This window comes from Dendropsophus ebraccatus, chromosome 2 (assembly GCF_027789765.1).
Source record: "Dendropsophus ebraccatus isolate aDenEbr1 chromosome 2, aDenEbr1.pat, whole genome shotgun sequence".
In the NCBI taxonomy this organism is placed as follows: Eukaryota; Metazoa; Chordata; class Amphibia; order Anura; family Hylidae; genus Dendropsophus; species Dendropsophus ebraccatus.
The window spans coordinates 164,543,498-164,557,650 of record NC_091455.1 but is presented as its reverse complement, the minus strand read 5'-3'; the positions used below and the strand labels follow the sequence as shown (position 1 = coordinate 164,557,650).

The window sequence follows — 14,153 nt, the reverse complement described above, 5'->3', positions numbered from 1 at the left end:
AGTACATTGCATTTAATAGTAAAAACAGAGAAAGAACGATGAAAAAAGAAAAACTGTGTGTGAACAACTAATAAAAACGTCCGCTGTTTGTAAAAGACGTCCGAAAATAATTGGCCTGATCACCCGCGGTGATAACGTCTGTTATTCAATACATTGTGTGCATTGGACGTCCCTCTTTCCATTGACTTCAATGCATTGCATTGCAGTCAGTTAAATCACGGCAAAAATGGACGTTATTTTAAATTGCAAAATCGGCCGCCTTTTCTCTATTTTGATGTTGTGTGAACATAGCCTTTAAGTGAATACAAGATATAAAAACAAAGGCAAAAACATTTCTTTGTTAGATATGCTATAGAGAACAGGTATGCTTTGGCTTCCCAAAAGGTGGAAAATTTCCACATTCAAAAATGTAACCATGTCAAGGATCTGTGGTCATATGATATTTCTGTAGGGCAGAAGTGCCCTCTTTTTATGTTTTTCATAGGGTTCTCTCTGAGATTCTATACAGTACCTTTTCATGCACATTAATATGTCAATGAAAACGCTAAGCCAGGCTTGGGGAAGCTGTGGCCCTCCAGCTGTTGTGCAACTACAATTCCTATCATGTCTGGACAGCCATAGCTTTCTTAACATTGTATACAATAAAGCTTAGGGTTCCAGTGATTTATAAATGTTGCATTAAAATAGCTATAGGGATGTGTGAGCAGGTTAATAAAGGGGGGCATTTTTTGCAAGAACATAACTAATGAGCATGTTAATTTAAATTTGTCTATGCCCGTTTTCATTCACAGTAATTTTTCTTTACTGTGTGTGCACTGATGGTCAGTTACCCATAGACTTCAATAGACCACATCATTACATTGAAAAAAAAATAAAAATAAATCATTGCTTTGGTTTAAGAGCTTGTTGTACTGGGTGGAAGGGGGAGTGGGCGAGGGACATGGTCTGTATAGCGGGGTCTACATCACTGTACTCTGGCCCAAGAAGTCTCCCTCACCTTCAAAATCATAGCAGATCCACTTCGGGCTCGGGGTTGCATCAGAGAACCGGACTGTGGAGGTAATCTCTTCATAGCTGTAACCTCTCTCTTCCTGGACAGAGAGTGCTGCTATACTGTGTCCACATGCTCCCTGCAGTCTCTGTCAGCCCTTGTGTTTCCCACCCTCTCCATTACTGTACAATAACTTATAATATCACATTCTGCTGTTTCTAAATGTTGTTTCATGTGTTTACCTGTTATTTAGAGTATAAAATCATTATTCTTGGGGCGAGGAACCAATTGTCTGCATTTCAATTATTTCTTATAGAAAATTTGCTATGCTTTAAGAGTGATTTGGATTACAAGCACGGCCCCGGAACTAATTATGCTTGTAATCCAAGGCACCACAGTACATATATATATATATATATATTAATTTTTTGTGGCACAGACTAAATCACTACGAGTCTAAGTGGCTCTCGGTTGTGTATTTGGAAACTTTGGTATAAATTAAATATATTATATATATTTATATATTAAATTATCCAGTTTTTTAAGACGTAGCATGTTTGTGCAAGAGCCAGATGTATGTACAGTACACAGGCACAGCAGGGGAAGTCTAATATGAATGGTTAATACATGGAAATCCTGCAGTATGAATGTATATTAGCAGTTAATAAGTACAGATAATGTTATCATAAAAAGCAAGCAGCGGAAACACAGCACGTATACTTTTGCTTCTCTTTTTACAGCTAGAAAAAATAGGCTCCGTGCTTGGTCTCTGTCTGCTGTGTGTACTTCTATTCAAGCTGATAATAAAGCAATGTTCTACTACATTCAGATTTGTCAGAACAATGTAGAAATTCATTGAAATACAGAAGGGAGGTCTATTTCCGCCGGCAATCAAAAAGAATAGATATAGTCTTCTGCTTTTCATTCACAATACAGAGCATCGGAGCATGTTCTTACAGTGAATGATAGAGAAAAAAATACCCCCTACATATTTATAGGTTTTCTACTAACTCTTTGCCATCTGAAATTGTGATAGCCTAAAGGAACGCTGCACATTTCTTTATCTGCAAGTACTGATGTTAATATTAATAGTTCTGTATGTGAATGTGATTCATGTATGCCAAAAGAATATGCTTTTCACAAATTTCAGGTGGTGTAAGTCAGTTTGCGGCCACTATGGGATTTTGCGGCCGTCATACAGACACTCGATACTTGCAGATGGTGGCCGTCTTTAATGATCATCATCATTATAGATAGCCGTCAACGGCAAATATCATACGTGTTTTTGACGGCCGTCCACAATGAAGGCCACAAAATCCTGTAATGTGAACATAGCCCATTATTGAAAAGCAACGCAAAAGCAAAAAAGTGCGGCATACCATTATTTATACTGAGGAAGTCAATGTGTCAGTCATTCAGTTGGGTACATTACAGTTCAGTGGCTGAAATCTGCCAACCTGTTGCAAGAAGTCCATGACAGAAAATGGAAGAGAGTCCCGAAATGTACTATTTTTTTTTTTTTTGCATGGTAGTAGGATTGAGAAAAGCCTTTTACTTGCTTGTGATCAGTGCTGCCAACCTCCTCTTCTGTTATACCTGGACATGAGAGGGGCCACCAGTTGTCAGTTGAGTTGAGTTGAGAGCGGCAACAAAGATGACCTATAGGGAAGGTTGACTTCTAGACAGTGGGCAGAAAGTTGTATGAAATGGTACGTAAACTGACTGGCATATTCGACAATTATTGAGTAACCAAAGCTGGCACTTATGAAGGGGCAGTATGCTTGCCATGTTCAGAGCTGGCACTTGCCATGTTCAGAGTTTTGTGGCTGGCACTTACGGGGCAATGTGGCTGGCACTTATGTTACAATGGAGCTTACACTTATGATTAAAATGGTCTTGCACTGTCTGGGGCAAGGTTTCACACTCATATGGCTGGCAATGTGGCTGCACTTTTAGGGTCTTACATTTTTGGAGTTAATAATGGGACTAGTGCTGGGTATTTTGTGCTGCAATGTGGACTGGCAATGTTGAGAAGTATTTTACACTGCATTTTTATATGTTTGGGTTCAGCTGGTAAGGTATTTTGTTCTGTACTGTGTTTTCTGTTCTGCATTGCTGGGGAGGGGGGATATTAGGGATATTAAGTGCACTTCACAGTGGCATATGTTTGACATTGACTAACTGTCAGTCAAAGGTCCCCATATACAATACATTTTAGCCAAAGGTGATTTGTGGTAATGTATGATTTTAGGTTATATAAACCTTGATATATAATAAAACAATTTTCATTTATAACCTTGGAGTTCATAACTTAATTAACTCTAAAGATCCATTGAATCAGTTGAAGTATTTCAACCCTATAAACACTGTAACAGCATATAATAAACATAACAAATAACAAGAATTGTACAAGTGGATAATGTGAAATCTGCAGTTCTATCTTTTTTGCTTACAGTTTCCGAATTATTAAATGGATGTCATGAAATTCTCCTTTGAGCCTTCATAAGTCATTATGTTTTCTTCTCCTGACTTCTAAGTAACACAGACTTCTTCAGTGTTTACAACAACTATGAAATATTTCTGAAGCACAGGGGAGATTAAAATCATTCATCTGTGCTGCCATTTTTCTATATAGCGGACACGATAAAAACATGAAAATGTACAAACGCGATGGCAGCTTCAGTGCACCTGTCTCCCACTGTTAGCATGTATGACTGTCTCTCGTCTCTGTAGTGACTGCTTGCTGCAATGTCCATTGGTTCAGTTATAGTTTTTCACTTGATTATTTGAAATGTAGCTGTAATTTTTCTAAATGTTCCTGTCACTTTTAGGCTATGTTCCCACAGTGTAGCCATTGTTTTTTAAATTACAGCCATTATTTTATAACTACGGGCGCAAATAATGATCATGATCATTATTAACAGGTGACATTATCAAACCTAAAAAAGACGTTGTGGGGCCATAACCTAAAAATAATTTGACATGTCGTGAAGACAAAAGTCTAAAGTTTTTTTTTGTTAGAATATGAGGGTTTGAGACCTGACTGATTTCTAGATTGGAGGTGGGGGACTTCTCAGTCACATGGCTCAGAGATGGGAGAGAACAAACTAAGTGTTCACATCTAGTGATTGGTTAAAGACTGAAGACCTGGACCCCAAGTGATTCTACAACAGTGATCATTTAGTAATACAGACAGCTGCTAATAATGATCGTGATCAATATTAGCAGCCATCTACAGTACACACGAGACAGCTACTTCAATATGTTCCCGAACAGTGGGAACATAACCTTAAAATGTCATAGTGACGTTGCAGAAGTTTTGAACAGCTCCACTCTAATTTAGAAAACTGAGTGACGTACCAGCTCATAGTTTATAGAGTTCACGTACCACTTTAGAATGTCTTTCTAGCTATGAGCCCGTATTCTGCTCCACTCTGTGTTGGGAGAGATAAGCAGACTTAATTGTAAAATGCTCCACTGAGTGTTTCTGCCCTTTGGTTTCAGTGATCAGCTGGGGTTTCAGCACCTGAACTTCCACCGATTATGACATCTGATATGTAGCTATGACGATTACACTTTAACTTTCTCGTTCGTGCAGCCCTGGATACTGACAGCACAGATATGTATATATCTGTGCGGTTAAGTTACAGATCACAAGCAGCGGTCTACACTTACCAGCCACGCTGCTTGTGATCCGACGTCCAGGTCTCCCATCTTCGGACCACTATGTGTATCTCCAGGTCCTGCCTTCTCCAGCTGTCAATCATGTTGGAGGAAACGGGGCCTGAAAATACAAGGTGATGTAAGTTTTCCTTGTTTTCAGCTGATCGGTTTTATTTTTACATGGGCCTTATTTATTTATTTATTTATTTTTACATCAGCATCAGGAGCGCTTCTAGCAACAGTCCCTGCCGATAATCATCCTGTGTAAACGGCCGTATAGTGGCTTTCCAGTATATAAAGCCATAATTTCAGCCCCTGCATATTATACCTTGCATTTTTTGCAGTGTGTGTACATGCTGTTGTATACCGTACTACAGGATCCGTTATCTATTGACTTTGTACATAAAAATGTGGTTGACCGCATTTTTCTGTATGTTAAAATGAAACTTACTAAAATGGATACAGTGAAACGGATGCAAAAACGCAGTGTGAACCCAACCTTACAGAAAACTGTGGCAGTTACTAAATGCTTTACTTATCCACTTATTTGTGCCTCCAATAAATTTGTGTCTCTCAGTTTACAGCTAAGTAAATGCTATTGTGCTCTTTTAGAATTTGTAAGTAAGGTAGAGTATACCTGGTATAAGGCTATGCACATCAGTTATTTCTTTTGGTTGTCATATCTATCGGTCCTTCCTGGCCTTCCTTCTTCTATTAATGCAGCATCTCACTGTACTATAGGAATCACTTGGTTCATAGATCAAAAGGGCTATGGGGAGGTTTCTTTTGTAGAGTAGACACAGGATACCTACAGTGGGTAAATTATACTTTAATGCTGAACTATTGTATCTACTGCCACAAGCCTTTCATTTGCATTGCCGTCTTATAGAAGCCTTCAGAACTTCATTCTCTGTGATGAAATCTGCATTAAATTTGATTATACTGGTTTTAAAGTAAGACATCATATTCAAGAAATGTTAAGAACATGAACGCAGAGAGAAAGGTTAGCGCCGTTGGTAAAATTGGAAAGAATAAGGATATTTTAAGAGAACGTTCCTAGAGATAGGTTACAGTGCGCAAACAGTAGAGTATGTTAGATGATGAGAAAGAATGAGATAGATAATGGGTTTTTCAATTATGAACAATCCTTTTAACCCTTTAAGGACCGAGCCAATTTCATATTTTTTCCTCCTTGTGCATTTTTCACCTACAGACCCACATTAGCTCTTATTTTATGTGGCAGTAATTGTTCTTTGCAATGACAGACTTAGGGTACTATGACACGGAACGATAATTGGCCCTATCCGGCCGATTATTGTTCCGTGTAATAAACACAACGATCAGCCGATGACTCAGATTATCGGCCAATCGTTGATATAGGTTTGGACCTATAGTTGTCGGCCACCGACCGCGCATTGCTACTTGTAATAGCGGTGAGGCTGACAATTTGCAAACATTACCTATCCAAGGTCCAGGGCTCCTCCTGCACTCCCCCACGGGTCCCACGCGCTGCAGCTTCAGAGCGGCCTGTCTTACCTGACAGGCCGCTCAGCCAATTACTGGCCGGGCCTGACGCAGCCAGTGATTGGCTGAGTGGCCTGTCAGCTAAGTCAGTACTGCAGTACCGGCTAATGTTGTCTTAGACCGTCTGGGTCACAGAATGGCCGGTCTCTTACAGTATCTGAACATAGCCTAATAGTGTTTTTTCGGAAATAACTGGAATTCTGGAACATGTATCTATAGCTGTTTGTTATTACCTTTGCTTTTCATACTAGAAATATAGCATAGCTCCTCTCTTACTCCTTGGCCCTCCCATTCCTGGTTCCCCACATGGCTCCTCATCTTTTTCCTGGCCCCTGCATGGCCCGCTGTCTCATTCTTGGTCCCCACAATGGCTTCTCTCCCCAGTTCAGCATGACATTTCCTATTCCCTACTTGTTTTTAACAGCCTCCGTCCTTCTACCTCCTATTTAATTATTCAACATCTCTCCCTTTGCGTGAATTATAGGGTGGTCTGCCTATAGGAGGCAACTTCCATACATTATAAAACGATTAAAAATAGGTGGAAGAAAAAATGTGATCTAGATAAGAGGGGAGGGGGGGGGGGAATGACCTGAATGTTGTGACTAGCAGGAAAATAATACGTACTCTTTTCATTCCAGTTCTGCCACTGCTCCGGTGTCTATAATTTCTTGTAATAACCATGGCTAAATAACTAATGACTAGGTGTGTTTAATGTGTAAATAAAATGTAGGGGAATGATGTTCCTTGTTTATATGCTGTCATGGTAATTGACCCATAAATCCACTATCTAGCTTGTTATCTAGGGATGTCTTGTTTAATGGCTTAAGAAAGAATGCCTATAAGCTAGATTTGTATGTTAAGTTTTCTTTGTACTGTATCTATAGTAATAGAATGCTGCATTTGAAGTGACGTGGCTTCAATAGGTTATGCACCCTGCACTTTTTTTCTGCACTTAGTAGTAGACAGGAGAGGAGGATTCAGGAGAGCATTGAATATATAGGAGTACAGTCATTTAGATTAAAAAGGCATTTTTCTGGCAAATGAAAAAATATAAGCAGGTGTCTGTTGGTAGTGATACATTTATTTTCCCATGTTTTCATAAGACTGTGTACAAAGCCATTCCAATGCTTTTTAGATATAATGACAACTGAGATTCCATTAATGTTAATACATTATAGATATGGCCCCTAGAAGCTTAAGCCAGCTGGTAGCAAGATAGAATTATTCTATTTATTAGGTATTGTTCTCTGTAGATCACATAGTCTATTTTAGGGTATTAGTAAAAAAAAGGAGCAAAGAAAAATACACACAGTATGCTAATGTTGATCAGAGAGCAGTCATATGTGGAACTAATGTGTCTGTCTGGTATCTGTGGAGCACACGGAGAAGAAACATAAATAAGAACATTACTATCATCACTAAAACTTAATTAACAAGAGCTAACATTTGGAAATCTAATCTATCCATATGGCTTCTGCATGGCCAAACACATTATTATTATTATTATTATTCACATGAAGTATAACACAACCCACAAGCCCTACTTTATTTATCAGGTTTCTGGCATGAGTAAGTCTACACATCGCTTTGGAGACATCAACTTAATTGCAGGTACCTTTTAAGTTCAGACCATAGCAAATAATATGGAATTACAGAAATAAGAGGATATTTATCCACTTTTTTTTTTTTACTTGTAAACAAATGTACAAATCACAGATATGCCCCCAAAACAATATTTATTGGGCAACCATTTTGGCTTCATGAAACATGATTTTTAATGTTTTTTGAGGGAAATATTATGGAATCATTCAGTATTGCGAAAACAATTGTAAAATTGCATTTCTAAAAGAAATATGGGCCTAAACTGCTAATTAGTCTAGTAAAAGGGAAAAATGAAACCTTACTAAAAACAAGCATGGCTACAACAAGAGAGTTGTCCATTGAACAATCAATTTCCACACTCATTTAAAATATGAGGTTGCATTCTAGTTAATGCACAAGAAAAGATGGCAAATAGTCAATGTGCAGGTGTACATAGAAATTCTGGACATTTTTTTTTATTATTTCATAGATAGAAAATAGGTTTGGTAAGTACTTTTCTTCAAGATGATAAACTTGCAAGTTTCTTCAAGAAACTGCAAGAAAAGGTGTGTAATCAGGGCAGCTTGTGTTATTTCATGATTGACTACAGGTTGATCACACTAGGAGGTGTTTGTGCACAGTTTTTGCAACTTTTCTGTCACTTGCACGGATCACTCAAACATGTACATTATTTTTTTTTTTTAATCTAGGCAAATAAGGGGAGTAAGAAAGTACCCATAAAGTAAATCTGTCAGCTGTAATTCACATTCGAAACTGTTGATACTGTTAGATGCTGTTAGGGCCAGGAGACACATGATACCTAGTCAAAAGAGTCAAATAAGCCTTCCCTAGCTCCTGAAGTGCACCAAGCTACAACACCTCCTAATTCCCTCCCATACCTGACCCTGCTTGGGACACAGCTTTTAGGTGTCAATCGAGCTGGTGGAGGCAGGGAGATATTCTAGCTTGCAGAAGATTGGGAGCCTCTTGGACTCTTTCTGCTAAGGATAAAAACATTTTTCTACATACTGGAAGCACAGACTATAAGAGGTATCATGTGTCTCGTTGACATAACAACTATTTGACAGTGTGAGAAGTTTGAAACATGAATTTCAGTGGACAGATTTTAAAAGTGATCCTTTAAAAGGGTTATCCAGTGCTACAAAAACATGGCCACTTTTCCCCCTCTCTTGTCTCCAGACTGGGTTGGGTTTTAAACTCAGTTCCATTGAAGTAAATGGAGCTTAATTGCAAACCACACCTGAACTGGAGACAAGAGAGGGGCGAAAGTGGCCATGTTTTTGTAGCGCTGGATAAACTCTTTAAGGAAAGAGCTGATGATGATCTATCAGATATAAAAGTGATGAGATTGAGTCAGGTAAATTTATTATAGCTACATTACTGTTGATACTGACGCATAGACACAACCTTCTTTTGCAATGTGCATGGCAAATTATTTTTTTTGCTAAACTTTTATTTGCATCAAATGTAACGCAAACTGAACTATGAAAATCTACTGTTTCTTCTAAAAAAATACATTTTATCATAATGTTCTTTACCTGCCAAGTTCTAATGAGCCTTAAGCTGATTGCCAGTGGCTAGATTTGACAGAGTGGTGAACATTGACTTTCAGGGTTACGGAAGATGTCCATGCAACACAAGATTAATGCTAGACCTTAGCAAGTGACAGATATTGGCATAATGAATTGCAATAGTTCAATTATAGGGAAGGAAAAGTAAAGAGAAAATGTAACAAATTATAAAGAGATTGTGAATAATCACACCCTTACACGGTCTCATTTCTCCTACTGTAATACATGTTTTTATAACAATGTATTTTATGAGAGGAATGCAGGTATAGACTAGGCCTTGTAATCCAGCTAACTGTTATGTTTTCTTCTCTAGGTGCCTTCCCTGAACTGATGAGTGCGACAGTCCTCCTTTCAAAGAACTCTTAAAAATGAAGCTGCATCTATGCTTTGGCACATCTTTTATTACTTCTTTTGGGTAAATGAGGAGTAGTCATGTTATTATGCTGACATCTCAGCATGAATTTGGTAGACCTGTGGCTAACACGCTCTCTCTCCATGTGTCTGCTCCTACAAAGCTTTGTTCTGATGATACTGTGCTTTCATTCTGCCAGTATGTGTCCCAAAGGCTGTCTTTGCTCTCATTCCGGAGGCTTAAATGTCAGCTGCAGTAATGCAAATCTCAAGGAAATACCTAGAGACATTCCCCCCGAGACTGTTTTACTCTACCTAGACTCCAATCAGATAACCTCTATCCCTAATGAGATTTTTAAAGATCTCCATCAACTAAAAGTTCTCAACTTATCCAAAAACGCCATTGAATTTATAGATGAACATTCTTTTAAAGGAGTAGCGGAGACCTTGCAGACTCTCGATCTGTCAGATAATCAGATTGTAAGTGTCCATGAAAATGCTTTTAATAACTTGAAGGCAAGGGCCCGGATTGCTAACAACCCCTGGCATTGTGACTGTACTCTTCAGCAGGTTCTGCGAAACATGGCATCTAATCATGAGACTGCCAGCAATGTTATCTGCAAAACAGCCGTGCTGGACGAACATGCGGGACGGGCATTCCTGACTAATGCTAATGATGCGGATCTTTGCAATCTTCCTAAAAGGACAACAGATTATGCCATGTTGGTCACTATGTTTGGCTGGTTCACCATGGTGATATCATATGTGGTATACTATGTACGGCAAAACCAAGAGGATGCAAGACGGCATCTTGAATACTTGAAATCCCTGCCAAGCAGGCAAAAAAAACCTGATGAAGCTGATGACATTAGCACTGTGGTATAGTATTTGATGCAGGCTTAGGCAATTTGTGGTTTAGCCAGAGAATAGCAGAAAACGCCAAGTCACTTGGTCCCAAAAAACTGGAAAGCCACATGCTGCCTATTCCTGATCTAACGTATCAAAGACTAAGATAGGATTTTGGTGAAAGATCAGATTTCTTTAGAACAAACCAGTTTAGTTCTAATGTTTGTTGTAAACCTTTTTGCCTTTTTGAGAATATTTACAGTAGCTAATTTTATGCCACTGTTAACAAACAATACAAGATAACCTTTGTCTGAATGGTACTCAGTTGTCTCTTTGATGGTATTCCAATCAACTTAATTAACTACGTAGTACATTATCATAACTTAGAATGCATTTCACTATTTAATATTGAAATATTTATTTTTTTAATTTCTAAGAAAATAAAGGCTTAACTTTAAACTGTGTAATACATAGTTAACTTAATCGATCGTTCTTTAGTATATGACAGATGACTGGGTTAACTGATTTATTTTTATAGGTTAGTAACCATTATGCAAAATTGGTATTGGTTTAATAAAAATACAATGGTCTGAAGCACTGCAGTAAGAAACTAATATAAATTCTGCTCTTTATTATCCTCTCATATTGAGCATATATATATATATATATATATATATATATATATATTTATATATATATATATATATATATATATATATATTCTGTATACCAATCAGCCATAACATTCAAACCACCTGCTTATTATTGTGTAGCTCCTCTTTGTACTACAAAGGACCATCAAGGCCTTTGATATCGCGCATCAATGCATTGGTAGTAGATACTTTAAATCCTGTAACTTGCAAGATGCATTCACCATAGATTGGATTTCTTCTGAGCACATCCTAAAGATTCTTGATCTGATTGAGATATGAAGTTTTAAAGGCAACATCTTTAACTCTTTGCTATTTTCCTGAAATCATTCCTGATAAATACAACACCTATATAGTACTATGAGTCCCAAAAATGGTCATAGTCACAAAGAACTCTTCTGAATCACAAACTTTATGAAATCCATCACAAATTAACACAACACCTAAAATCAAGACCTGGGAGGTAGGGGACCTCACTCCTGGGACATGGGTAACATGATAGTCATATAAAGTGCTTGTGCATTTTGATAAATAACATCAACAACTCATTCAGCATAAATGCATTGATAAAGTAAAGTGGCAGTGCTAAGTCTCAATGTTACAGCACGCTGAAAAAAGTGTAAGTATAAAATGTAAACATGTACATATAAACACTTAGTTACCAGAACAATAAATGGTCCCAGTCTGCTTGCCTCCCACCTCACTCCAACGTCGTTTTGCACCGCTTCTTCAGGGAGTAATAAGGGGGAAGGACCAAAGGACCTTATATACCTGCATATTTGCCATGGTTCAGATGGTCTATATCAAACACCTGTGCAGCCTGTTATGTGGCCAACTCATTGCGCATTTCCACGCCGGCTGTCAGCCACTCCGGTCCCGCGTCATCGCGCCACCCCGTCGAATCATGTGCATTCGGCCGCACACCACACGGGAGCCATCTATGTTAAGGGCACGGACATGCTGGAAATGCATACCGATAGCAGTACCAGTATGGACTATGGATGTAAGAGCATGCACAGAAGGAACTAAAGTATGGCGGCCATGTCAAAGATGGGCTAGATGTTGGCAACATACTGTATATATAAATCATTGTCCAAAACCAAAATTGCTAAATGACAGAATTGCTCAATAAAGATTAATGAGTGTCTCTTAATCAAAACCCGTGCAATGAAAAACAAACGTGCCAATGTGCAAAAAGTGCTCAGTGATAAAGTGCATAGTGCAAGAAAATTAATCATTCAAAGTGCAAGTGCTGTGCAATTGTGCAACCGCAAACATAAAAATTATATTACATCAAATGTCAAATATAAATGAATCTATAAGTGTAACATGATGTGCGTGTCTCCAAGAAAATATATTACATATACTGTATATGCAGGGTGAAGTGAGTGTTGGAAAATGCGTCATGTGATAATAATATAAGGTGTATATAGAGTGTGTGAATATGTGTTGTGTGAGGAGCATGAATGTGTATCAACCTCTACCTGCAAATGTACAATCTTGAACCCCCACACCTGGTATGTAAATAATGTGAAGTGGTGTATGTGAGATGTGAGAATATGTGTTATGTAGAAAACGTGAGTATATGTCACAATGCTGCCTACAAGTATAGTGTTGTGGTCACTAAATATGATGTTATATGGGGGCATGACCCCTCTATATAATTATTGGCCGAAAATCAAGTATGTAAATAAAAAAATGGCCCTGCTGCACAGAATGTAACATATAGTGTGTGCATGGAAATATAGTATAGACACTATTGTGTTGTCAGACGGTCCTCCGGGCCATTTATACCACAGGTCAGAATTTGTTAAAATGCTAAACTATAGCTGCTTAAAACAATTGGCGGCAACGGTCGGGCATGGCAGTAGTAAAATAGAGTATGGGAGGACAGGATGTGAGAACCAACGGGGCAGAGAAAAAGATGTAAATATATTGTGTTGATGACAAATATGAGCCACAAGAGTGCATATAGTGATGAGATGTGAATATTCGCGGGGAAATGTGCAATGAGATGGCCACATACCAGGCTGCACAGGTGTTTGATATAGACCATCTGAATCATAGCAAATATGCAGGTATATAAGGTCCTTTGGTCCTTCCCCCTCATTACGCCCTGAAGAAGCGGTGCAAAACGACGCTGAAGTGAGGTGGGAGGCCAGCAGACTGGGACCATATATGATTCTGGTAACTAAGTGTTTATATGTACATGTTTACATTTTATACTTACACTTTTTTTATACTACACTGTAACATTGAGACTTAGCACTGGCACTTTACTTTATCAATGCATTTATGCTGAATGAGTTGTTGACGTTATTTATCAAAATGCAAATGAACTTTATATGACTATCATGTTACCCATGTCCCAGGAGTGAGTTGTTTCACCTCCCAGGTCTTAATTTTAGGGTTGTGTTTGTTTGTGATGGATTTAATAAAGTTTGTAATTCAATATGAGTTCTTTGTGACTATGATTTGGGACACTATATAGGTGTTGTTTATATCAGTTTGGTACTGGGTGCCATTTTATACTTGGGTACACTTGATTTTTCTAGAAATATAGGTGTTCTCCTTCCTGATAAATGTTTGCAGCTTGGCACATATCCTGCCGAAGAGGTCACGACCATTAGGGGATTCTATCGACATGAAAGGGTATGCTTGATCGGCAGCAATGTTTATGTAGGTGGTACCCATCAAAGAAAAAAAAAACACAAGAATGCCTGAACCCAAGGTTTTCCAGAACATTGCCTAGAAGATCTCACAGCCTCCACCAGCAAGCCTTCTTCTCATATAGCATGCTGGTGCCATCTCTTCCCCAGGTAAGAAAAACACACACACTCCCCACCATCTATATCATGTCAAAGAAAATGTAATTCATTAGACAATGCCATTATAATGAGAGAATACTCTTCACCGTTCAGTGATTTTAATGTTATGGCTGATCAGTTGTAGTAT

At 38.3% G+C, this 14,153-nt stretch overlaps 1 protein-coding gene across 1 annotated transcript; it reads left to right on the top strand.

Moving 5' to 3' along the window:
* Positions 1 to 9,797: 9,797 nt before the first annotated feature.
* Positions 9,798 to 10,842, top strand: LRRC3B (leucine rich repeat containing 3B). Its single transcript, XM_069960412.1, has one exon. It carries the CDS (start codon positions 9,808 to 9,810, stop codon positions 10,585 to 10,587), a length of 780 nt encoding a protein of 259 aa, XP_069816513.1. The 5' UTR covers positions 9,798 to 9,807; the 3' UTR covers positions 10,588 to 10,842.
* The last annotated feature ends 3,311 nt before the right edge of the window (positions 10,843 to 14,153 follow it).